The 25,309-nt window shown below is 43.0% G+C and overlaps 2 protein-coding genes and 1 long non-coding RNA gene across 5 annotated transcripts in view; 2 read left to right on the top strand and 1 right to left on the bottom strand.

Moving 5' to 3' along the window:
• Positions 1 to 4,877: 4,877 nt before the first annotated feature.
• On the bottom strand, positions 4,878 to 6,025 carry LOC126545808 (18S rRNA (guanine-N(7))-methyltransferase). Its single transcript, XM_050193812.3, has one exon. It carries the CDS (start codon positions 5,866 to 5,868, stop codon positions 5,038 to 5,040), a length of 831 nt encoding a protein of 276 aa, XP_050049769.1. The 5' UTR covers positions 5,869 to 6,025; the 3' UTR covers positions 4,878 to 5,037.
• A 224-nt stretch (positions 6,026 to 6,249) lies between these two features.
• Positions 6,250 to 7,806, top strand: LOC126545802 (GTPase Era, mitochondrial). Its single transcript, XM_050193806.3, has one exon. The coding sequence runs from the start codon at positions 6,439 to 6,441 to the stop codon at positions 7,651 to 7,653; it is 1,215 nt and encodes a 404-aa protein (XP_050049763.1). The 5' UTR covers positions 6,250 to 6,438; the 3' UTR covers positions 7,654 to 7,806.
• An 87-nt stretch (positions 7,807 to 7,893) lies between these two features.
• LOC129380537 (uncharacterized) overlaps positions 7,894 to 25,309 on the top strand; it is a 73,089-nt gene continuing 55,673 nt past the window's right edge. Inside the window, exons 1-2 of one of the 3 annotated variants that reach the window (XR_011892785.1) lie at positions 7,894 to 8,708; positions 12,527 to 12,673. This is a non-coding gene — a long non-coding RNA (uncharacterized lncRNA). Of the gene's footprint in view, positions 8,709 to 10,598; positions 12,674 to 25,309 lie in introns of those variants that run through there. The other 2 variants (XR_011892786.1, XR_011892783.1) reach the window with 2 other exon arrangements.

Below are 25,309 nucleotides of genomic sequence, written 5' to 3'. Positions count from 1 at the left end.
GAAATGCATGTGAAGACTTCGTCCAAGCGCTGAAGGTGCTGACGGAAAGTTGTAGAAAAAATAACGATGTCATCTAAATAGCACAGACAGGTCTTCCACTTAAGGCCACGTAAAACTGTGTCGATCATGCGTTCAAATGTTGCAGGGGCATTACATAAACCAAATGGCATGACGTTGAACTCATAAAGTCCGTCTGGTGTGGCAAAGGCTGTCTTGTCCTTGTCCGCTTCGTGCATGGGGATTTGCCAGTATCCGGATCGGAGGTCTAGACTAGAGAAATATTCTGCACCCTGGAGGGAGTCAATGGCATCGTCAATTCTTGGCATCGGATATACGTCTTTGCGCGTGATCTTATTAAGGGCTCGATAATCGACGCAGAATCGTACAGAGCCGTCTTTCTTGCGAACTAGCACGACAGGAGACGACCAAGAACTGGAGGATGGCCGAATGATGTCTCTTTTTAGCATGTCATCAACGTTATCCGCAATGATTTTCCGTTCTGCGGAAGACACGCGATACGGGCGGCGGCGTACAACCGAACTGCCTTCGGTTTCGATGCGATGTACTGCGACGGAAGTGCGCCCCAGAAGCTTGGAGTGGACGTCAAATAAGGCTCTGTGTTTGTGCAGGAGTGCCAGAAGGTCTTCTTTCTGCGCAGCGGTCAAATCGGGATTTATCGCGGCCGTTAAAGCAGCGGCAGCAGTGTGATAATCAGTTGTGGTAGACAAAGGTGGTGATTCGGTGTGAAGCGGTACCAGCGAAAGAGGTTCGGTGTCAGTAAAACATGTCACAGTAGAGCCCTGGGAGAGCACAACTGGCGAAGAAGTAGGGTTATGAACAGCGACTAACGCTCTACCGCCCTGAAACCGAACTAGGCTAGGAGTAAGGCTAAGCCCACCAGAAATGCAGTAACCGCTCGGTGCAAGGAACACATCACCATTAATAATAGTGTCGGAAGTCAGCGTCAGAATATGCTCATTGCCCGCGGGAATGAAACAGTCGGTAGACGTGACAAAACGCAGGCTATGATCATTGACAGCGGATGAAGATTCAGTGTCTGTCATATAAATAGTTCGCTGACGGCAAGAGATGAAAGCTGAGGCGGAGGACAGGAAGTCCCATCCCAAAATCATCGCGTAAGTGCACGAAGATAGCACGACGAACTGAATGTGGTGGAGGATGCCATCAATGAAAACGCGCGCAGTGCAAACACTGGAGGGCTGAACAAGAACGGCATTAGCACAACGAAGGGGAGGGCCATTATACGGTGTCTTCACTTTTCGCAATCGAGAACACAAGTCAGCACTAATAACGGAAAGCGATGCACCTGTGTCAACCAAGGCTTCGATTCGGACACCTTCAACACACACCAGAAGTACATTTGACGGGCGCTCCGGAGGAGTTTCACGTTGTCCAAAAGATGCAGCTTTCCCTCCTGAAGCTGCACCATTTAGTTTTCCGGGCGGTGATCGGGGGACGAAGTAGCCGGTCGTAGAGGGGAAGAAGAGCGCCGCATCGGTGATGGAGAGCGATGACGCGGGAAACGCAATGAACCGGCAGTGTTGAAGTCCTGTGGAGATGGGGAACGTCGTGGATAATAATCGTAGTCAGAACGCCGACGTCGTGGTACAGGGCCAGAAAACTGATCCCTTTCAAAGCCGTCATAGCCACGTCTTTCATCTTGTTGACGGCGTCGGCAAAACCTGGAAATGTGGCCACGGATGCCGCAGTAGTAACAAACCGGTCGAGGTGGGCTCCATGCGTTATAAGACGGAACAGGCGATGGTCTTGCAGTGATAGGATTCAGGGACATGTGCGGTGCAGGTGCCTGTTGTGGTGGCTGTTGGGAGGGTGGCGCTATAGAGGCAACCTGAGCGTACGTTGGCGTATGGATAGGGTGCGGGCTCGTGATTTGCGGGCAGGTCACGGCAGCTATCTCTTCCCTCACGATATGGCGTAGGCCGCCACCAGGGGGCGTCAGATGGACCTCAGGACGGTTTGACGAAGCTTGGGCGTGCAGTTCCTCACGGACGATGGAGCGAATCAAAGCACGTAGCTCGCTGTCGTTGGACGCCTTGAAATCAGAAGTGTCCGGGTGTAAGCGGAGCATATGAAGCTCATCGAGACGCTGACACGTAGTGATGATGTCGGCGACGGTAGTGGGATTCAGCACTACAAGAGCATTGAATGCCGCAGTCCCAATACCCTTGAGCAGGTGGCGTACACGGTCACTCTCTGCCATCGAGGTGTTCACGCGGCGGCAGAGGGCGAGGACGTCCTCTATGTACGAAGTGTAGGACTCGCCTGAGTGCTGTACACGCTCAGCAAGCTTCTTCTTAGCGATATCGGAGCGGACAGACGAGTTCGCGAAAATCTGGCGTAGATGGTGTTTAAAGATGCTCCAGTTGACCAAATCGAGCTCATGATTGGAAAACCACGTTTTCGCAACTCCAGTTAGGTAGAAGGCGACGTGGGCAAGTTTTGCTGATTCGTTCCAGTGGTTAAAGTCACTCACGCGCTTGTATAGCTCCAACCAGTCTTCAACGTCGTCGCCTGGAAGCCCAGCAAATACCGGTGGATCCTTCTGAGGGGTGGTGACTGTCCAAGAAGGAGTTCCCGCAGGAGTAGGCAAGGTGGATGTCGTGGTACTGGTCTGCTGGTCTTGCGACATGGTTGAGTGCAGTTGGTAGAGGCGGCGACCCGAGCGGAGCTCCAGGGATGTAGCGTAGGTGAGGCTGGAGAGAGACCTGGGGCGAGAGGGCAAAGGAACCGGACAGCACACTCCACCACTTGTGAGACGCGGTTTAGGCAGCCCGTCTCTTCTTTATTCTCTCGAGTGAGAGCCCCACCACCAGGCCCCAAAACGGTGATGATGAGTATGTACAGGTGAGAATATGAAGCGTATGAATAATGCTCACAATATATATATAGATATATGGGGATCGGAAATCTGGTGGGGCCCCAGCCCCCTAGCTCCCCCCTGGAAAATTTAAAACTTTCCACCTATGCTTACCAGTATCATTGAAAAGAAAGGTGTACAATCACTGCATTCTACCTGTGCTAACATATGGGGCAGAAACTTAACTTTAAGGTTCGCAAGGAAGCTCGAGAGCAAGTATCGTGCAAAGAGTGGCGGAACAAACAATGTTAGGTGTAACGTTAAGAGACAGGAAGAGAACGGTGTGGATCAGAGAGCAAGCAAGGATAGCCGATATTCTAATTGACATTAAGAGAAAAAAAATTAAAGCTGGACAGGCCATGTAATGCATAGGATGGATAACCAGTGGACCATTAGAGTTACAGAATGGGTGTCAAGAGAAGGGAAGCGCAGTCGAGGACGGCAGAAAACTAGGTGGGGTGATGAAATTAGGAAATTTGCAGGCGCAAGTTGGAATCGGTTGGCGCAGGGCAGGGATAATTGGAGATCACAGGGAGAGGCCTTCGTCCTGCATTGGACATACGTAGGCTGATGGTAATATTCAATAGCTTCTTTTGCCTTTTGGGCTAGCTCGTTTCTGAAAAACTGTGCCGTGACTGAATGCTCAGGCTTTATAGCCCGGAATCTTTACTACCAAAATAGTCCAGTCAGTGCAGCCTTTCTGCACAATCAAACAATAAATCACTACGTAAAACCCAGAACTATAACATCTGCTCAGAGGTATCTTTAGTGCACACGGACCTCTTTATGGAATAGCATGATATTCTATGGCTTCTTTGACATATTTCTTACATTCAGTCTACCCCATTCTGGGCTACTAGGTATGTGCCCATTCTTGGCCAATCCTCTAGAATGGGCATGTGCCATTCAGTGTGCCAACGGATATAAACACCTGTATATTTACATGTATGTTGCACCTATCTCTGTGTGCACATCTCATTATTCTTCCCTTGACAAATATCAAAGGTCACCTTCGTCCCCATGACATCGCTGTGTCGACGCCTCACAGTGCACATCTACGTGAACTTCTGTCGGGATTTCAGCATTGTGTCTCTGTGCTACTTATTGCCACTACAGCTCATATTGAGAGTAATAACATTGACACCAGCTCTCTTAAAAACAAACTGCTGTATGTCATACTGCAAAAAATTACTGCAGTAAGCTATTGCAGAGTGCAGTAAAAACACATAGTTTATGACCATTAGCACGGAGGGTATTCTGTAAGAGTCCACCTAGTGGACTGCCCATTTCGGCCGCTGCTGATTGGCTGCAGCTGTACGAGCAAGGAGACGAGCGGCCCTATCCAATCAGCTGCGGCCGAAATGGACAGTCCACTAGGTGCACTCATACAGAATACCGCCCCAGGTTAGGCTGCCTTAGTGCACCCCTAGAAAAAGAAAAAAAATTGTGAGTTGCTTAACACTATTATCATGTGGCACAGCAAGCTCTTCCAGAATTTTTAGTACTTATGCTGCACAGCATGCACAGACATTACTCAATTTTTGCCTGCCTGCAATCTTGCAGTGGCTACTTTTCCCAAAGTCTACAAGCAAAAGTCTCCTGCAGTGAACCACGACCAGAGGTATACCAATGCTGTAGAGATGTCTGAAAACTCTAGGTAAACAACGCCTGTCACTACACAACTTCAATACTGCTTTTCTTGAACCAGTATCCCAAGTTGGATGTGCGCCATGGCTTCATTTTAGGTGGGGTCACCACATTTGTTAAAAGTGAAATTGGATGAAAACTCCAAATTAGTGAAATCTGATTACTTACTTGGCTCCTGCCAAGCCTTTTTTCCAGTGCAGTTAAACTGGTGCAGCAATATGGGCCTCTTTAGCATAACAAGGCTGGTGCCATTTCAAACAGAAAACATGGACTGCACGATATCAACAAAGTGATATTACATGTGTCACCTAATAAAAACAAAAATCAGAAATATTAGCTCCTGTACCATGTACCACTGCTTCTTGTTTATTTGCAGATACGTTCACGCAAAGGGTTCAAGTTATAACTTTAACAACAGCACGTTTTTGAGCACTCGATCTTGACAGGAAGTACCGCCACACACAAACGTGAACCAGTACAGCAACCCAATCTCAAAATTTACCGCAACGCCTCCGACCAGTATATTTTGAGTCAGGCCTTGTCTCCTTGCCCTGCCTTCGACGACGTTCCTTTTTTTCTTGAATCCAGGCAGCTGCGCTCTTTGGGCCCTTGCCACGCAATTTGGTAAGCCGCTGTTTTCGCTCAGTGCACTCAATTTGGTCACGCTGTTCCGACGACGCGCCAAGAGCAGTGGGTAGCTTTTGCGGTCCACCGGTGAAAAGTACGAGGAACATTTTCTTGGCTTTCGAACTGTTTGGGTAGTCCACCACGAGTCCTCCAGTGAAGCCTGCGCGCATGGCCTGCTGAGTGAGAAGCTCCACTTGATCGGCATTCTCCGGGTAAAACTGGAATACTGCGCGTCGGCCGCGTCCCAGACAAGCATATAAGCTGGAGAAGAATGCATGCAGGCGTTTCACGGGGTTATGACTTTTCTTATCAGCGTTGCACAACCACTGCAACGCTGAAATGCTAATTGCACCATCGAAAGTTCCCGCGCGGAAGCCAAGACCTTGGCCGAGGTCCCCCAAAAGCATGTCGCCTGCCGCTTCCCGTTCTTGTGCCACATTCAGCATGGCACGACTGATATCCACGCCGACCCAAACGTGGCCTTGTTCTTCTAGAACGTCGCCACTCAGTCCACTTCCACACCCAAGGTCGAGTATAAGGCATGTCTCGTCATCTGGCAGGGCCAAAAGCTCCACAGCACGCTCCGACATAGCCGTCTGAATCTCCATGATGCGCGAGTTGCTTGTGTACTTCTCCGCTTCTTGTTCGTTATAAAATAGCTCTGGAGGAGCTGAATACTCAGGCCTTCGGGACATTTCAAATCTTAATTTAGATAGAGTCCACAGAGAAGACAAGAACACCAGTCAGCACTGTCCTTCCACGGTTACAACCACGACGATCATAAGAAAACAGTCATAACATGATGCATAACTCGCACGTGCAACTACAGTGGCTAGAGTGCAACCGACTGGATTGGCTGGATTACTGGCTTGGCTTATGCTTGCTTATTGGGGTATGGTAGGCACTAACGTTCTTATATGTGTCATCTTCTGCGTGCTTGAGCGTCGTGTTGTATTCCTTTCATTTTAACCAAACCATATTACCTTTTTTTTCTTTTTCAGCTTTTGTGATGTCAAATTTCTGTCCGCCAGGTGGCTTTTTTGTTTTGGTCACGTGCAACTACGCATGCCCAGTTCGTTCTTTATTCTATGGGCATGCCTGGTGGCAATGCGGTTCTTTATTCTATGGTGTGGACGAGTCTGTGCTGCGGTATGTAAAGATTCAATACGTCTGCTATAAAATAGTGCAATTATTTAAACAGTGGTGTGGCAGCCCGTTCAGCGTTAAAGTTTGAGGGCGAGAAATCGCTCGTGCACAAATGACAAATGTTTTCGAGTCGACAGGGCGTCAGGCTGACCGCTCTCGCGAGGAACGTTTTGTACTCGTCTCAAAGCCGGCATTCAACATGTGCGAATGACTTCCCCCGCATGGCACATAGGTCTGTTCCAAAAACGCTGGTTGAATACAATTGTTTAAGATCTACTGTGCCTGTCCAGCCAAGCAACCCCAAGCTGCTTCGTGTGGCCATCATAGGACAGCCGAATGTGGGTAAATCCACGTTGGTCAACAAACTGATGAATTGGAAGGTCTGCGCCGTATCAAGCAAAGTACACACGACTAGACACAATGCCAAAGCCATTTTAGTGAATGGTGAAACTCAAATTGTGTTTCTGGACACTCCTGGTGTCGTCGACATCTTTCACGGCAGAAAGCACCACCTGGAAGCATCGATGATTGTAGACCCTGAGCATGCACTTCTCAGCGCCGATCTCGTCGCAGTAATGGTGGACGCATCTGATCACTGGCGTCGTCACACGCTCGACGAGGAGACCCTGAGGTTACTCAAGTTCAATGCACAGTTAACTTCAATTTTGATTGTGAACAAAGTAGACCTTTTGAAGTCAAAAAGGCAGATTTTGGAGTTCACGCATTCATTGACTGGTGGGGTGGTTGGAGGAGTAGTCGCCAGCCGCGAGAAAATTGTCAAGAAAAGACTGAGCCCCGACGAATTGTTTGCTAGAGCGGAAGGAACATTAAAAACAGAAACAACAAACCTCCAGAAGGACGCTATGGGCGGAAGGGAAGTTACTGAAAAAAGTCAAGGGGAGAACAAGAACTCCTGGCGTAATTTTTCCCGTATCTTTATGATATCTGCACTAAACAATGATGGTGTAAACGATATCAGAAACTTCCTTCTTGACACGGCAAAACCTTCAGAGTGGATGTATCCATTTGAACTGGTCACTGACCAAAATCCCCATGAGTTGGGAACCCTAATTGTGCGAGAAAAGGTTCTCAATCATTTGCCTCGGGAGGTGCCATACAACCTGCAAGTGAAGGTAGCAGGGTGGGATCTAGACACAGCTGGCGTTCTTCATATTGTTATTGAGATTGTGGGGAAAAATACACGACATGTCAAGTACATCCTAGGTGAAGGTGGAAAAGCAATAAAGGCAGTTGCTGCTGAAGCGCGACAAGATCTTGCAGCGACCTTTAGGTCCGATGTGTCCCTTAAATTGATTGTAAAAACTGATAAATAAGTGCTGCTTTAGTGATATTTGATGCATCATTGTTCACTTAACTGTGCTGCTTGTGGTCATAATGCAGCACAATAAGCACATGAAATGTACAAAAACAAAATCTTCTGTAACCACTTGTTACTAGCATAAGAATAAAGTTTGATCACAGCATAAGTTATGTGTGAGCATTTTGTCATCAGAATCCTGTTTGCGGTACTACTATCATGCACGTGAGTTTGTGTTTGTATGAAGCAGCATGACTGGAGAAGGTGGGTTTATTAATAGGGCCCTGAAACACTTTCTTGAACATAGTCAGAAAACATTGCCGATCTGTTAACAAGGCTTGTGTGAACATGTGAGCCAAGTATTGTTGCACTAACTGGAGTAGAGATGCTTCCGAGAGGTGCACCTAGTTCTTGCAACAACATGGGGGACGTGAGTGAAGCTGTTTAGCTTTGATATCATGCCATGTAACTTTTATCATGAAGCCATGTTGCACTTTGTGGAGGATCTGGTTCTGTTAACTATTTTATCATGCTGTGGAACAATTGAGACTTCATACAAAATTTATGCTGCTCTCAGCTAACCATCAAAAAGGGGAAAATAGGCAAAACACAAATACTTGTTGGTATCGTTTTAAAGGGCTCCTCACCAAGCACCATTGGAAATTTGGTTAGACCCTAGAAGTTGTGACATCTTATCTAGGGAGCATTGCACCACAAGAATTTTCAAGAGTTTAGTAGTAGCCTAGACATAAGCAAATTAAATGTCACAAGGCCATGGCATGTGGAGGTGAGCTGCCATCGGCCCATCACCCGCAAACAACATCCCTCTCCTGCCTTCTCTGAAAGCAGAGCAAAGGGCCCATATGACATTTACATCATCACCTCTCCTTTATTAATATTTTTTCTCCCTTGTTTTGCTGCGCACTGCCATTTATAGGCACTTCTGCACACTCTGCATTTCACAGGAATCCCAGAGTTGTTTGCATGCACTTCTGTTGGCTACCTGTGCACCATTGATGGAAAATATACCTTTGATGAAGAAGCACCACACCAGTGATGTCATTTCTGCTGGTAGGAAAAGTAGCTTCTCTAAGAAGGATGTGCGAGATCTGTTTGAATTTTAAGCTGTTTTTGCAGCACACATACCGAGTGTTTCAGCCAACATTTTCAAATTTTATAAAGAATTGCCTTTGGCAGACAGCACAGTTCTAGTCCATGAGCTCGCCTACTCGAAGAGGCAGATATTGCTTGCACAAAAAATTGAAATGCATAATTGACTAAACAGAAATTTATTAAGTTTTTTAGCCGGGGAGTTGGCAAAGTCGATCCACTTGGAAGGAATTCACAGGATGACACCAGTTTCGAGATATTCTTGACCTTTGGGGAGACATGCATTGGCGTTCCAGGTACTTTTCTGCTTCAATGCATAAAACGACATTTTGTTAAGAAAGTTAAGTGCAACGAGAGTGCATTTTTTACTGCAACTTTGACGGCACATATCTCGTAAATGGTGTCGCCCATGCAATTCTTTTCAAATAGATATGCCTTGCAGTCTCACCCGCTCTAATTTGTAAATTGCAATATGTGCCATAAGGGCATTAGTTAAACACTTAATTAGTGATTTTTTGTTAATTAGTCGATTATGTCAAATGTGTTCTGTGATCTGTAGCTGGGAAGTGCTCTGCATCATAACAAACAAGCTTCCTCTTGCAACATAGCGTCCATGACTGCGGCAAAATCTCGCACTTCCTGACATGCCTTGGTCGCCATTCCTGCCTTCAGGCTTACCCCTGGGCCGTACAAGTAGTACTCAATTTTAGATCTGGTTGGGGTCAAGTGCCTCAATTGGACTGGGGATCCCAAGCAAAAATTCCTATACAGAAACTAGCAACCTACAAGTTTACTGACAAACTATAGCCTAAACTCCAATAGTCTATTTGCTTGTTGACGACTAAATAATGTCAAAACATGTCAACTAAATCAACTGGGATTTCCTATTGTTCCAATTAGTGCAACACATATTTGACACTCAATCGGAGAACTTTGTATGTATACTTCTATGAAAAAACATACAATGGCAATTCAATAACATGTCCACTATTTCACTATGGGCAAGATCTTCCTAAGGCTATATATCATACCTATACGCAAGCAAAACTTGTGTCACCAAGCAGTGGCAGTAGTTGATAACAAATGTGTAAAGATGTATGGCAGACTCTTAACTAGTTAAACGAAAAAATCTAAATGATACTCTTTCCATTGAACATGTCAAACTACAAAGATCTCTCATTTGAGGACCGAGATTATTATTATTATTATTATTATTATTATTCATAGTACTCTAGTGACTTCCTAATGGGACCTATTGGGACAATTTACATATTAAGCGCCATTAAACCAATGTGCATTTAGCTCCAATTCTAACGCAAGTTCCAAAAGAAATGTACATGACCTTAGCCTACTACTTCGACTTACAAGACCAGAGAGCTTTATAATAGTCCTGATGGACTGATAGTGGGCCTAATATGTATTTGTATTAGCCTATCAGTAACCACTATTAATTTTGTATGTGTAGAAATTACCCATAGACTAACCAGTGTACCATTGTAAATGTCTAACGGACTGACAAGAAATGGATAAGCAATTATACTAGACAGCTAGATATAAACTGTCAAACTAATAAATATCCTATACCTCGGAAATATCTACAGAGGTTCTTCAGCTACCTTAATTCTACACAAGAAAAGCAGGAAGATACCTATAAAGAAAGGGATCAGACAGGGAGACACAATCTCTCCAATGCCATTCACTGCATGCTTGGAAGAAGTATTCAAGCTATTAAACTTTGAAGGCTTAGGAGTAAGGATCGATAGCGAATATCTCGGCAACCTTTGGTTTGCTGATGACGTTGTTCTATACAGCAACAATGCAGATGAATTACAACAAATGATTGAGGACTTTACAGAGAGAGTGTAAGAGTGGGGTTGAAAATTAATATGCAGAAGACTAAGATAATGATGAATAGCCGGGCAAGGGAACAAGAGCTCCAGATCGCCAGTCAGCCCCTAAAGTCTGTAAAGGAGTATGTTTACCTAGGTCAACTAATCACAGGGAACCCTGATCATGAGAAGGAAATTCATAGAAGAATAAAAATGGGTTCGATTGCATACGGCAGACATTGTCAGCTCCTGACTGGAAGCTTACCATTATCATTGAAAAGGAAGGTGTACAATCAGTGCATTTTACCGGTGCTGACATATGGGGCAGGAAGACTGACAAAGAAGCTGGAGAACAAGTTGAGGACCGCGCACAGAGCGATGAAATGAAGATTGCTAGGCATAACGTTAAGAGACAGAAAGAGAGAGGTTTGGTTCAGAGAGCAAACAGGTATAGCTGATATTCTAATTTACATTAAGAGAAAAAAATGGAGCTGGGCGGGTCATGTAATGCGCCGGTTAGATGACTGTTGGACCATTAGGGTTACAGAATGGGTACCAAGAGAAGGGAAACGCTGTCAATAATGGCAGAAGACAAGGTGGAGCGATGAAATTGGGAAAATTCGCGGGCACTAGTTGGAATCGGTTGGCGCAGGACAGGGGTAATTGGAGATCGCCGGGAGAGGCCTTCATCTTCATCAGCAGTGGACATAAAACAGGCTGATGATGATGATATCAAATACAAAACTATTAGACTAATACAAATCTGTATTGGAATTTTCGCTAGGAAAAGTAACATACAGCTGCCCACAAGTGTTTTCAGAATGCTCGCACTGCAAGAAAGGCTCAAACACTTGTAGGTAAAGGGGCCCTCACTGGGTAACATTGAAAATTGTTGTTTACTCTGGAAGTTGTAATGTGCCATCCAAGGAACGTTCTGCTGCAAGAATTTTGAAGTACTAGCACAGATAGAACGAGAAAGCAGGCTACCCTATACCGGCAGTTGCGCCTCGGCCAGCACACAGTATCAACATTTCTCTAATGCCTCTAAGAGCCTACCTCGTTCTCTTTTGTAATGATGCCTGCTCATGAAACTGCCGCCTTCTTTGTCTCCCGTCCCTTATTTTCATGCTGTGCAGTGTATATTTAGAGATGATTCTGTGTGCTCCGTATTTCACGGGAATCCCCAGGTTTTCGCACTGCAAGCACTGTGCATGTGACACAGAAGCACCATTGCACATGATGTCACTTGCTTGCTGCCTCACTGATTCATTTGAGGAGGAGAACGCACAGGCTTTTGTTTGAATTTTCAGGTGTTTTTGCAGCATACTAGCAGTGTAATACGTTGCAGAAGTGATCTGTGCACCACAGTTGTCTGTCTGCAACACGCAAACCTGTCGAGAGGCCTTTTAAGAGGTTCTCTTCGTAGGCCTGTAGTTCTCGTGCAAAATTTAACACCGACCTGCACATGCATGCAGAGGCCACAGGTTATATCCACATATCCTGAAATCTCTTGAGGGCATGTCACCTCAGTGTAGTTATAGGGACTGAGGTTAGGTCCACTACAACAATATGTGAGTCAGCAAGCGAAAGGCCCGAGAACTGTTCGGACCGATGGCAAGAGCCGAAAACTCTTCTTTATCCTTCTTTCCTTTTTTCTAACCTCGAAGCTCATGGCATGACGCACGAGACACACGTGCCTGAGTGCACCATATATAAGAGGCGGCCGACTTAGATGACGACGGCTGCTAGATAGTGAATGAGAAAGATGAGATGTTGGCTGCAACATACTAATTTCTCCCCATCACTCCAACCTACAACACTACAGCACATATGGTACACAAGTAACTGCAGTTACACCTGCCTCCACTGCCGCCAAACCACTTAGCTCAAGATCATCCTGCTTTTCAAAGCATGTTCCCCCCTTTTTTTTTTCAAGCACACATTCTGCAGTAGGCAAAGGGGCCCATTCTTTCAGGGAACCAATGCTGACATTCACTTTGCCGACAGCCGTGCCAAACAGTTTGCCAAACAGCAAGTTGTTTCACAGTACTACCTCCCACCACTTGTCTGGAGACAGCTGTCCATCTTCTGCAAAAGGTAAACCTGCATATTTGTCTTGCATGTTAGCACATCATGCGCAGACTGGCAGTGAAACAGCTTTTCACCTCTTGTTGTTCTAAATGTCCCTCATGACAGTCAAGGACATGCAGTATAACTTCATCCTAGCCCTCATTCCATTTCTAATCTATGATAGGTGCTGATGTCATAATGTAGATATTGCAAAATCAAACTGCATAAAAACTACACAATCACCCTGGTGATAAGGGACCTAATTCAAATATTTTAGCAATTTATCAGGAACCTACAAGCAAAAATAAAGTTCCATGATGGAATACATGAGCGTTGCATTTGAAATTTGTCTCCGCCATGGCCACATCATGGCATCATGGGTAACGGGCATGATCTTGCTTTCTATTAAAATGAAATATAACATGTATAGGAAATTAAAAAGGTAACCTTATAACACCTCCTTGAAAGAAAGATACTCTACATATTCGCAAACTCTTAATAGAAAACTTTATGCAACAAAGGAAATTTATTTTAGCAATCACATTGAACAGAACGGGAAGGATTGGAAAAAAAGCTGGTGCCTTCTCAACCGGTTTCTAGGGCAAAACGTAAAACAACATCCCCCAGAAAAAATAATATACAATGACATTGAGTACACTACACTCGAAAGTATCTGTAATGCTTTCAGTGCCTATTTTTCGTCCCACATTAACTCAACTGCGAAGGGTTTTGATGCAATGTTCATTCCACGTACAAATGCTTCTTTTTACCTTTACCATACAGATGAGCTTGAGGTGGCTTCAGTTATTTTTAATTTGCGAAACGCAGCCTCTGTAATTGACAATGTTTCGGCGCATGTCATTAAACTTGTAATTGACGTTGTGTCACCAGTTATCATGCATATCGTCAATACTCTATTTGTCACAGGTGTGTTTCCAGAACGGATGAAAATTGCCAAGGTGTTGCCACTTTACAAGTCAAAGGATAAGCATAGAATAGAAAACTTTCGTCCAATTTCACTGCTACCATTCTTCAGTAAAATGCCCCCAAAAAATATTTGCTAGGCACCTTAATGACTACTTGCACAAGCACAACATTCCTTATCGGCGCCAATTTGGTTTTACAAATGGCCTTTCCACACAAACTACAGTCTCAACATTTACAGACTTAATTAGAAAATCAGTAGACAGTGGTTATCTAGTCGCGGGATTGTTCATAGATATTGCGAGAGCTTCCGATTCTCTCAATCATATTGTATTCAGCGATAAATTGCTTCGTTACGGAATTAATGGAATACCTTTGACGTTAATTTGCAGTTACTTAGAAAATCGGCAACAAATTGTTCAACTAGGCGATTTTCAGTCCAACAGCACCCTTATTATCCTTGCCGTTCCCCAGGGATCCATACTTGGACGTTTATTTTTGTTTACTCTATATAAGTGACTTTCCTTCGCAGCTTGTATGTACTGCCCCTGTACTCTATGCAGACGATACTAACCTTATAATAGCTGATCGTGAGAAATGCAACCTAATTAATAAGCTTAACTCTGAATTACAAATTTTGCACCGTTGGTGTACACTGAATGCCCTTCACCTTGACCCAAGGAACGTTTTTATCTTATTTCACTCTGAAAAAAAGGAAAATGACTATTAATTCAGATGCTGTTTACAATAACAATCCGATGAAACAATCTAGTGAGACAAAATTTCTTGGTGTTATTATCGATAACCATTTAAAATTCCACCTTAATGTGCATTCTGTAGTTCATAAGGCTTCATACGGCTTGCATGTGCTGTCGAAATGTAGAAACTATTTCCCTGCCCACATACTTGTCAATCTTTACTACGGATTTGTTCTCTCTCACATTAATTATTGCTTAGCAATCTGGGGTTGCACATACAAAACTCATGTGTCACCGGCGTTTACACTTCAAAAAAGAGCTCTTCGCATTATAGCGCCCCACAATATGCATATTAAGAGTGAAGATTTATTTAAAACCCTGAACATCCTCAACATTTACGATTTGACAACATACAACGTCGCCTCCGTCATGCATAAAATAGTTAATGAAAAACTAGCCTTGACAACAGTCTCGCTCCATCCCTCACGCAATGTTGGGAATGCATCTCGCTGTCGTTTTTTATTGCCTAAGGTAAATACTAATTATGGTCCCTCTACACTACAGTTTACAGGCACCTCAGTTTGGAATAGGCTTGATAGTGACCTGACCACTCTAAGCACATTGCATAGATTTCTTAAACAATTAAAGCACTCACATATTGACAATGCGTAACACTGCGCTTGCTTGCACGCATCCTCACTTTTCTTTTCCTGTGCCGATGTTTTTGATGATGTAAAAAAGAAAATTGTTAGAAAAATGTATCTCATTTATGAAATTTTCCCTACTACTGTATTTTCTTGTTTTACTTATTTCAGCTATTTCAGTTTTATGTGATTTTACAGTATAACAAACAACTGCCATAGAAGTGTTTTTTTCTAATAACAATCGGTAGGGACCCTTTAACAAATTTCTTGGGTCCCAAAAGTGTGTACTTTGCAATTGTATATGTTATTTATGTTAAATAAACTTTCACACTAGCCACAGTGTTTGGTCTGGCCAAAGAAAACAGCCCTATACATGAGTTCAGTTGTAAACATCCACCTTCTCTGCATACATGTGTACACTGGTATAAAGTTATTAAATTATTCTTTAAAATCACATATACTAAAAATGTAGACAACAACCTTTATTTTTTTTTCAGTTTTTACAAATGTGCATATATGTAATTTGAGTACACGGTTTAATTACTTGAGAGTTAAGACACATCTCTGTTTTGGTCTTCTGGGCATTAAAATGTTTCATGCATTTGCATGTCTGAACTGCAAAGCTCTCTAACCGGCTTTGACTGTCCTAGCTGTGCATATTTGGAAAAGGTTGGGGTGCAAAACACAAGACCACAAGGAAGAGAATACAGATGAGATAGGTGCTACTAACAAGTGTATATGTTTATTCTAAACCTTTTTGCCACAGCAGGACACAGACTGCATGCGCCCAATATTCTCCAAATCCAGCAAGACAGCATACAACACATGCCATCTGCACAAGTTGTCTGCATTTTCTGTTGCTGGATTCAGAGAATGGCATAGGCGACCACTCTGTGATCCACTTCACTGCCAAAGGGCGAATTTTAGCTCGCAAGAAATACAAAATAATCCACAACTACAGCAGAGCAGATGTTGCATCAGTGACGGCTGAAACGGAATTGTTTCTTCTTGATTAGATGAGTGATTTTTCTAAGCACTCATTTGAGCAGAACTGGTGTCTCTACAAGAACAAACTACAATGCAAAGGTTGTGGGTTTGGTCCCCACCGGCGACAAGTTATCTGTTCATCCACTTTCAGTCCTCCCCTTGTCTTCTTTGTTTCTACATTTCCATTTCAACCACACCTGATTACCCCTATGCTTTCCTTGGCTTCATTGCCTGCTGCCTTTATATGGTCATGATTAACAAAAGCCGAGTCCCTCTGTTTCCCTTCTCTTTGTTCATTCATAGCATATGAGAACTTCTTAGCCACATGCCTGCTGTTCTAAGTTCACGTGTTATGGCAAAAAAGGGTGTTCTACATCCGCCTGCCATCGCTTTGAGTGGCACTGGTTAACACTCCCCAGGGATAGATCTAGCACACATAAATACCCAATTTAGTGGATGGATTGATGGCCGTCGCTGTAGCACAGTTACTCCTATGCTCTCCTTGGCATCATTGTCTCCTGGCTTTATATGGTCGTGAGTAACAAAAATCAAGCCTCTTTGTTTCCCTTGTTCTCATTCTTTTCTTAGTCGAGCATTTCATACCACCATGAAAAATACTTTCTAATCCCAGGTTGCCATGGTTTACTCCATCTTTAAGACGGCTATTCAACGAGAAGAAAAGCTTCTTTCTTTGTGCGAAGCGAACCAATGATTTGAATCATTGGAAAGCCTACTTACAAGAATGCTATAGTTAATTAAGAGAAAATCAGACATCTACCCATTTGTGGCAATTGCTACAAAGGAAACCCATACAAGTTCCTCGAATTAAAAGCCTCCCACTTGAAGCCTTTGCTTCGAGTTGTTGACAAACTTGACTTCATCCTGCCATCTGCTAGCCACCTGGTTAGCTCAGATGGTAGAGCAGCTGCCCCAGAAAGGCGGTGGTCCCGGGTTTGAATCCCGGACCAGGACGAATTTTTCTTCAATTGCGAGGCTTTTCTTTCGAGGAACCCGTATGGGTTCCTTTGTAGCGGTTGCTACGAATGGGTGGATGTCTGATTTTCCCTTAATTAATTACTTCCCTCCACCTTACGGGTTTCCGCAGAACTGTTATGTCAAAGAATGCTATAGTGTGTGCCAAAGATGAATTTTTTGGCACTATGTTGCCAGAATTGCTGCAAACAAACCCATGAAAGTTCTGAAACATTATCAGCAGCTCAGACAATAGTCTTATTCACTTGACACATGATGATAACACCACTGCCCCTTCTAACCAGTGTGGTTCTGTGTTGAATGATGCATTTTCGTTTTTCTTGAAAATCACTCCTACTTTTTTTCCAATATTGCATGACTGCAACTTCCTTCCCATGGATCCTATTAGTGTCGGTTCTGTCAGCATTGGTAACCTTAGTAATCCCAAGATTTTTTCATCTGGGTGTGATTCTGTTATACTTCTAAGATATTGAAAATGACCAAAGTGTATTCCTATGTTATCCTTTCTAATATTTCTGTTCAATCTCTAGAGTGTTCCACCATTCTCGGTGATTGGAAGGTAGGAAAAGTGGTTCCTGTCCATAAATGAGGTAACACATATTTTTCCAATAGCTACTGACCCATATCACTAACAAGCATACCATGTAAGCTTTTAGAACATGTTATAGTATACTCGCATCTCATTGAATTCCTAGAAGACCGTTCTTTTTTTCTCTGTCAGCATGGATTCAGGAAAATGTTTTCATGTGAAACACTGGTTATCTTTCACTTATGATCTTAAACATTTACATTGACTTTGATGCTGATTGTATATTTCTTGATTTTGCTAAAGCTTTTGATGGGGTGATGCATAACTTACTTCTCTTTAAACTTATCAAGCTTAATACTATTGTCACCAAAGTAATTGAGTGGATTGAAGACTTCTGTTCTAACCGTGCCTAACATGTAAGTGCTAATGAATGTTCGTCCACTGTCTCCCCGGTTTCGTCTGGCCTCTAACAAGGATCTGTCTTGGGTTCCTTGCTCTTCCTTATTTACATTAACGACCTTCCCGCCTGTACTTCTCAACAAAACATTTTGCTGCCAATTGCATTATATATAGGAAAATAACCAACTCCTCCTGCAGATGATAGGTGGAGAGTTTTCATTTTGGGGGGAGGGGGGCTGAGGCCTGATGAGCTTTATGAGCTCGTGTACCTAGCCGAGTTCACAGATGCCTGCATACGTGAGATTCTATAACTACGAGGTCAGAACCATTTAGACAACCTCTGCACTGAAATTCTCCACCATAAGACAGCCTCACAGCCTGCAAGGTTATCTGACTGAGCTAACTTGTATGCTCGGTAAGTCGGAAGTTTGAATCCTCGGTTTTTTTTTCTTTCTTTTTTTAAAAATCTGAATGTGGTAATCTTGAATTCACCACCTCCAGTACTCAAACATCACCAGGCTTGGAGTAGCGCCTGACACCGGCTAAAATGCCAAGAACCAATGGGGCTATACTAATCCAATCAGGAAGGCCCACTAAGCTTCAACAAAGACACTCCCTCACCAGAACAGAAATTGGCCTTCCTGGTGCAGTATTCGACCATTACGTCCCTCATGATTCCTACAATTAAACCATGGCCTTCAGTCCCCAGCAGCTGCAGAGCATCTAACCAAGGTAGGGGTCAGACCTGTAATGCAGTAGAGGGTGCTAAGAATCTCTGGACCTGGACAGGCTGCCAGTGGAAACTGACCCTTGCAACCTTTAATACCCTTTAAGGCTAACTTAGCAGAACTCTTTGAGGAACTATCAGGCATTTTTTGGGATATCATTGGCTTTAGTGAGGTTAGAAGAACTGGTGAGGCTTATACAGTGCTGACTAACAGCCACATCCTCTGCTGTAGAGGACTCCCAGCTAGGAACACATTGCTAGGAACAGCGCCAACATTCGCGCGTGCGAATGTTGGCAGTCCGATGTTTGTATCTGATCATCGATGTATGACCGGGCGCATGCGTGCCCAGTTTTGTACGTATAAATGTTGACTTCTTACTTCAAATAAATCAGTTGTAAGTTCAGCGCCGTGTTTGTCTTCTCCTCTTTCTGGTCCTGTCGTTTAGCGCTGTTTGAATTTTATAGTTACCATGCAACACCAACTCGCCCGATCCGCTGCCCTTCTGAAACATTTGGCAACTATAGCATCAGTTCTAGAAACACTAGAGGAGAGATGTTGGTAGAATTCACGAAAAGGAATAAGCTACGAATGATGAACACCTTCTTCAGAAAGTGTAGCAACATAAAGTGTAACTAGAAAAGCCCTAATAGGGAAACAAGGAATGAAATCGATTTCATACTTTCTGTTGATTCCAGCATAGTGCAGGATTTAAAGTGTTAGGCAGGGTAAAGTGAAGTGATCATAAGTTAGTGAAGTCTAGGATTCACCTGAATTTGAAGAGAGAAAGAGTAAAATTGGTCAAGAAGAAACAGGTCAGCCTAGACGCAGTAAGGATAAAAGCGGACCAATTCAGGCTGGTACTTGCAAACAAAGATGCAGCTTTAGAATACCGAGACGTAGATGACACAGAGGTAATGAATGAAACTGTAACTAGGCTGGCTTAAGAAGCAGCACTTTAAGTGGGAGGCAATGCCCCAAGGCAACCAGTAGGTAAGCTCTACCAAGTAGCAAAGGACCTAATAAGGAAACGACAAAGAATGAAACAGTCCAGCTCAAGAGGTCAGATAATTCATGGAATTGTCAAAACTGATAAACAAGGAGAAAGTAAAGGATATTCGAAATTGTAATGTAAGAAAGACTGAGGAAGCAGTAATAAATGGACACAGCATGAAATCAGTGAAAAGAAAACTTGGCATAGGACAAGCCAAGAAGTATGCACTGAAAGATAAGCAGGGTAATATCATCAGCAATTTCAAAGATATAGTAAAAGCAGTGGAAGAATTCTGTGCTGACCTGTACAACACCCAGAGCAGCCAGGATACCTCCATTGAAAATAGTAACGAACAGGTTACAGAGGCTCCTTCTATAACTTGCGATGAAGTTAGAAGGGCTTTAGAAGACATGAAACGAGGAAAGGCGGCAGGAGAAGATGGAATAACAGTTGATTTAATCAAAGATGGAGGAGACGTGATGTCTGAAAAGCTTGCGGCCCTTTATACAAAATGTCTCATGACTTCAAAGGTCCCAGAGAACTGGCAGAATGTCACCATTATACTAATCCACAAAAAGGGAGACGTTAAAGAATTGAAAAATTATAGGCCCAATAGCTTACTTCCAGTATTGTATTATATTTTCACCAAGATCATTTCCAATAGATAAAGGGCAACACTTGACTTTCAGTCAACCAAGGGAACAGGCGGACTTCAGGAAGGGATACTCTACATACAATGGATCACATCCATGTAATCAATCAGGTAATCGAGAAATCTGCAGAGTACAATCAGCCTCTCTATATGGCTTTCATAGATTACAAGAAGGCATTTGATTCAGCAGAGATATGAGCAGTCATACAGGCATTATGTAATCAAGGAGTACAGGAGGCTTACGTGACTATCTTGGAAAATATCTACAGAGATTCCACAGCTACCTTAATTCTGCACAAGAAAAGTAGTAAGATACCTATAAAGAAAGGGGTCAGACAAGGAGACACAATCTCTCCAATGCTATTCACTGCATGCTTGGAAGAAGTATTCAAGCTGTTAAATTGGGACGGCTTAAGCGTAAGGATCAATGGCGAATATCTCTGCAACCTTCAGTTTGCAGATGACATTGTTCTGTTTAGCAACACTGGAGACGAGTTACAACAAATGATTTAGGATCTTAACTGAGAAAGTGTAAGAGTGGTGTTGAAGTTTAATATGCAGATGACAAAGATAATTATCAATAGCCTGGCAAGGGAACAAGAGTTCAGGATCACCAGTCAGCCTCTGGAGTCTGCGAAGGAATACGTTTACCTAGGTCCATTAGTCACAGGGGACCCTGATCATGAGAAGGAAATTTATAGAAGAATAAAATTGGGTTGGAGTGCATGTGGCAGACATACTCAGATCCTTACTGGAAGCTTACCATTATCGCTAAGGAGAAAGGTGTACAATCAGTGCATTCTGCCGGTGCTAACACATGGGGCAGAAACTTGGAGACTGAGAAAGAAGCTCGAAAACATGTTAAGGACCACACAAAGTGTGATGGAATGAAGAATGATAGGCATAACGTTAAGAGACAGGAAGAGACCAGCGTAGATCAGAGAACAAACGGGCATAGCCGATATTCTAATTGACATTAAGAGAAAGAAATAGAGCTGGGCAGGTCATGTAATGTGTAGGTTAGATAACCGGTGAACCATTAGGGTTACAGAATGGGTGCTAAGAGAAGGCAAACGCAGTCGAGGGCGGCAAAAGACTAGGTAGGGTAATGAAATTAAAAAATTCGCAGGCGCAAGTTGAAATCGGTTGGTGCAGCACAGGGATAATTGGAGATCAGAGGGACAGGCCTTCATCCTGCCGTGGACTTAAAATAGGTTGATGATTATATATACATATGTATATATATATTATTTGAACACATTTTACTGCATGTGTCCTCTTATTAAAGAATACTCCAGGAATACATTCTATGGATATACGAGGGTGAATCAGAACGTCCTTGCCCCCCCCCCCCCTTCTTTTTGACGAATTACGGCAGTAAACGCAAAGTCAACATATCCGTTGGACCTTTCTTGGACCTGTCCAGCCTTATCTGCCGTTAGCCACACGGCACAGCGCTGCTGTCATTTGGTGAAAATGGCAATTGCGCTTCACACGTCCACAGAGTGATTAATTTTCTATGGAGCAAGGGACGAACACCTATTGAAATCCACAGGGAAATGCAGCCCACGTATGAGGAAAAGTGTCTTGCTTTGAGAAGTGTGACGTGGTGGTGTTGTGAATTCACAAAAGGCTGTGAAGACTTGCATGACAATGAGCGTTCAGGGAGGTCGTGTGCGTCGCTGACTGACAACAACAGCATCTGAAATTTCGTGCTGCGATGGGACAAATGTCTGAACCAGTGCGGGGTAATAAACAGAAAAAAAAAATGTTCTGTGCATTACCGCTAATACTCCCCACATTCCCTCTAAATATAGCTTAGCATCTTGAAAAAACACGGACACAAAAAAATGAAGCGCTGAGAAAATTCAGCGCTTCATTTTTTTGTGTCCGTGGATACCCGTGTTCTCAGGTATCCTTATTTATTAAATCCGTGTTTTTTCAAGTGTGATGCTATAATGAGTCATCAATTGCCAACTAGCTTATCAAGACATCTGAAGGTATAAATATGAACTCCATGAAGGAGCTAGTTTTCCCAGGACACCATTAAAACAAACGTATAATGTTTTCGAGCACTTTTATATAGTTGCACTAGTTCCTTTGCTGTAACAACTTGCAGAGCAATGTTGGAAGCAATGTGAACATTTAGCACCATACTGTTACGGGAAAATATTAACTCAGACTGGTAACATGGCCCACCCCTGCAACCAAAGCCAAGGTCAGCACGAGCTCAGCACACTTGCCAAAATCATTGTCATCGTCTTTGTTGATGAACAAAGCACCTGTCACACAACTCCTGGCGGCAAAAGCACCGTCGTGGTGCCTTCTATGGCGAAGAGCAAGCAGCGGCATAGTACAGCTTGAGATGGGAGATATTAATGATTTCAGCCATAGGTCCCATAGATCACGATGTGGGGACCAGGGAGGAGACCTCATGTCATGTTGGTGACTTGATGCAAGAGGCGGTCCCTCGTACCCTCTTTGAGAAACTTCGGAGGGCGCCTGAGCCTCCGAGCCTCACCGCAACACCTCCCTTCCCCCCATCCTAACAATCGGTGCCTATGCCTCGAAGTCAAAGTTTATTTGACATCACACGTGCAGATATACATGATGCGATGTCAGGGACACAGGCAAAAAGCCCTGAAAATTGACTTGACAAAGATCTGTGCCCTCTAAAAAGGCAGAAGACTGAAATTAGCTATCAGAGGTATAATATATACAAATAGAGTCACATTTTCTCTTTTTCAGTGCAGTGGCCTTATACAATTTCTAGCAACATAGAAAATACATTTACAATAATGTTATACAACTTAAAGGAAGATTGCATAGTGAACAGGGCAGTTGCATAGTATACATATAGCAGAATTAAATGAACATGTCAACAAGAAATGAATATATCATAAATTGGTGAATAGTAAGAAATTAGTTTTACATTTTAAGGACACAGTGAGTTCAGAAGGGATAGCAGTGTGTATTGTAACATTTGAGTGTCATAGGTTCGTATGTGACAGTGACGTGTTGGGCAATTGATTTTTTGTTAGGCTCAACAGGTGCTCAAAGAAAGGGTTGTCTTTGCGGTTTCCCAACATATAACGTTTCCATAAAGCATGATTGTACAGTGAATCAACTTGCTGCAAGCCAATTTTAGTAAATAGTGGTTCTGTATGAGCATGAAATGGTGAGTTTGTAATAGTGTGCATGGCTTTTTTCTGAAGTGCTTGAAGTTTCTGAAGATTTGATGCAGTCGTTTTCCCCCAAACCAAGAAACAATAGTTAGTATGGGTAAGAAAATGTGCATTATAAATCAATAATGTTATGTATGTTGGTAGTAATCAATGCAATCTTGTTAGCACTCCGACCGCATGAACATAGTTTGTTAGTAACCATATCTACATGCTGATTCCAAGCCAGGTGATACAACTTCAAAAATTGTATTCCCAATAATAAGGGCACTACTAACAATATTACACTGATTCTTTGGATTAAACAGCACTGCTTTAGTTTCATTAGTGTTTATAGGGCGTAAGTCTTGATGAGTAAATCTTGATGGCATGTCACTAGATCCTGTAACATCTTACAAATACATTGGCATCCACATCATTAGCAATCTTTCTTCATGCATTCATGTTGACTATGTTGCGAAGAACATTAACCGCATACTGGGTTACTTACGTCATAATTTTTCCCGATAACGATCGTCGCTGATACTACATCTGTATAAAACACTTGTTCGCCCTAAACTAGAATATGCATGTGCTATCTGGGATCCTAATCACATAATGCTTTTCGCTGCCCTTGAATCCATTCAGAACTGCACTGCTAATTTTATTCTATAATATTACTCCTGCCATACCAATCCAAAATTAAGATGGGGCGTTCAGACACAGTAGCACATTGTGGTACAGAAGTTACATAAACAGGGATTAAGTGCCTCAGAAAGGTTGGCCTATATTTTGATAGGTGGACCTATCTTTGTTGAAGGTAGCCTTGTCATTCTCAGTGAGTTAGTTTCAATGGGTTAAAACTAATTCGTTGAGGATGACAAAGCCGCCTTTGACAAAGATAGGTCCACCTATCGAAACACAGGTGAGTTAGGTTTTATGGGTTAAAACTAACCCTCCGCGGCCATATCAGCCATGTTGTTCCCCCATCCACCTAATTTGATATCAGTGGCTTATAGTTCTCCCAGGATAGCAGGCTAAATTCTACGCTGTAACTGAACGACACACTTCACACTTTGCTTACACGTCACCCATAACCTTCACCCTACATTCACAAAATATAAACAGGGCGACTAACTTATTCATTACAGGCATCTTACTTAATGCATGAAAATAAGGAGACTCTCCATTTTCAGAAAGTGCAAACTCTTGCGACAATGGGGAATAGCTGATAATGACCATATAACAATTTTAAGCACTTATGAAATTTTTCACAAAGGGTGCAATTACCTGGCTACACTCAATGATCTGACTGAAAATTTGCCCATGCATCACGCATAATATACCCCCTATTCCCTCAGAATGTCAACTTTGTGGCACATTGAGTTTTTTCAGGACATTGGGTAAACCCAATGTCCTAATGGGGCTTTTGCTAGTAGTGCTTTTGCTGCCAGGAGTTGTTTTAAGACGCGCTGTAAACAAAGCATGCTCTCACTTTTCTTTGCTTCCAAAATCTTGTCATTATACTCCAATTATTAAAGCTGTTTCTTTTCTTCTCCCATGTATGTATTATTGTGCTGGAACCACAACTTCAAGGTTTGCATGCCATCTTACCATACAAATGTGTAACGATTCTTTCGTCCCCAAAACTAGCACAAAATGGAACTGCCTTCTCACCTCCATCGCCACCATCACAGACACCAAGAGCTTCAAGGGTATCATTAATGATGCCTTTTGTTAATGTTACTTGTTTTGAAGTTGCTTTTTTATCTGCACAATCCTTATAAATTCAGTCTCCTTCCTGTAATGCCCTTGGAGCGAGGAGATATGTTGAACAAATTTTGCTAAATAGATAAATAGATAAATAAATAAATAAATAAATTAGTAAACGTGCCTGTGTTCTGCCTAATTCATACTCTTAGCTTTTCATCCCTCCACATGTTCAAATAAATATGGA

This window comes from Dermacentor andersoni, chromosome 1 (assembly GCF_023375885.2).
Source record: "Dermacentor andersoni chromosome 1, qqDerAnde1_hic_scaffold, whole genome shotgun sequence".
Classification (NCBI taxonomy): domain Eukaryota; kingdom Metazoa; phylum Arthropoda; class Arachnida; order Ixodida; family Ixodidae; genus Dermacentor; species Dermacentor andersoni.
Note: the sequence above shows the minus strand (reverse complement) of the source record. Positions and strands in the feature narration are given on the sequence as shown.

Bases quoted from the DNA above. Each gene is read 5' to 3' on its own strand.
- LOC126545808 (XM_050193812.3), bottom strand. From the start codon at position 5,868: ATGTCCCGAAGGCCTGAGTATTCAGCTCCTCCAGAGCTATTTTATAAC.
- LOC126545802 (XM_050193806.3), top strand. From the start codon at position 6,439: ATGTTTTCGAGTCGACAGGGCGTCAGGCTGACCGCTCTCGCGAGGAAC.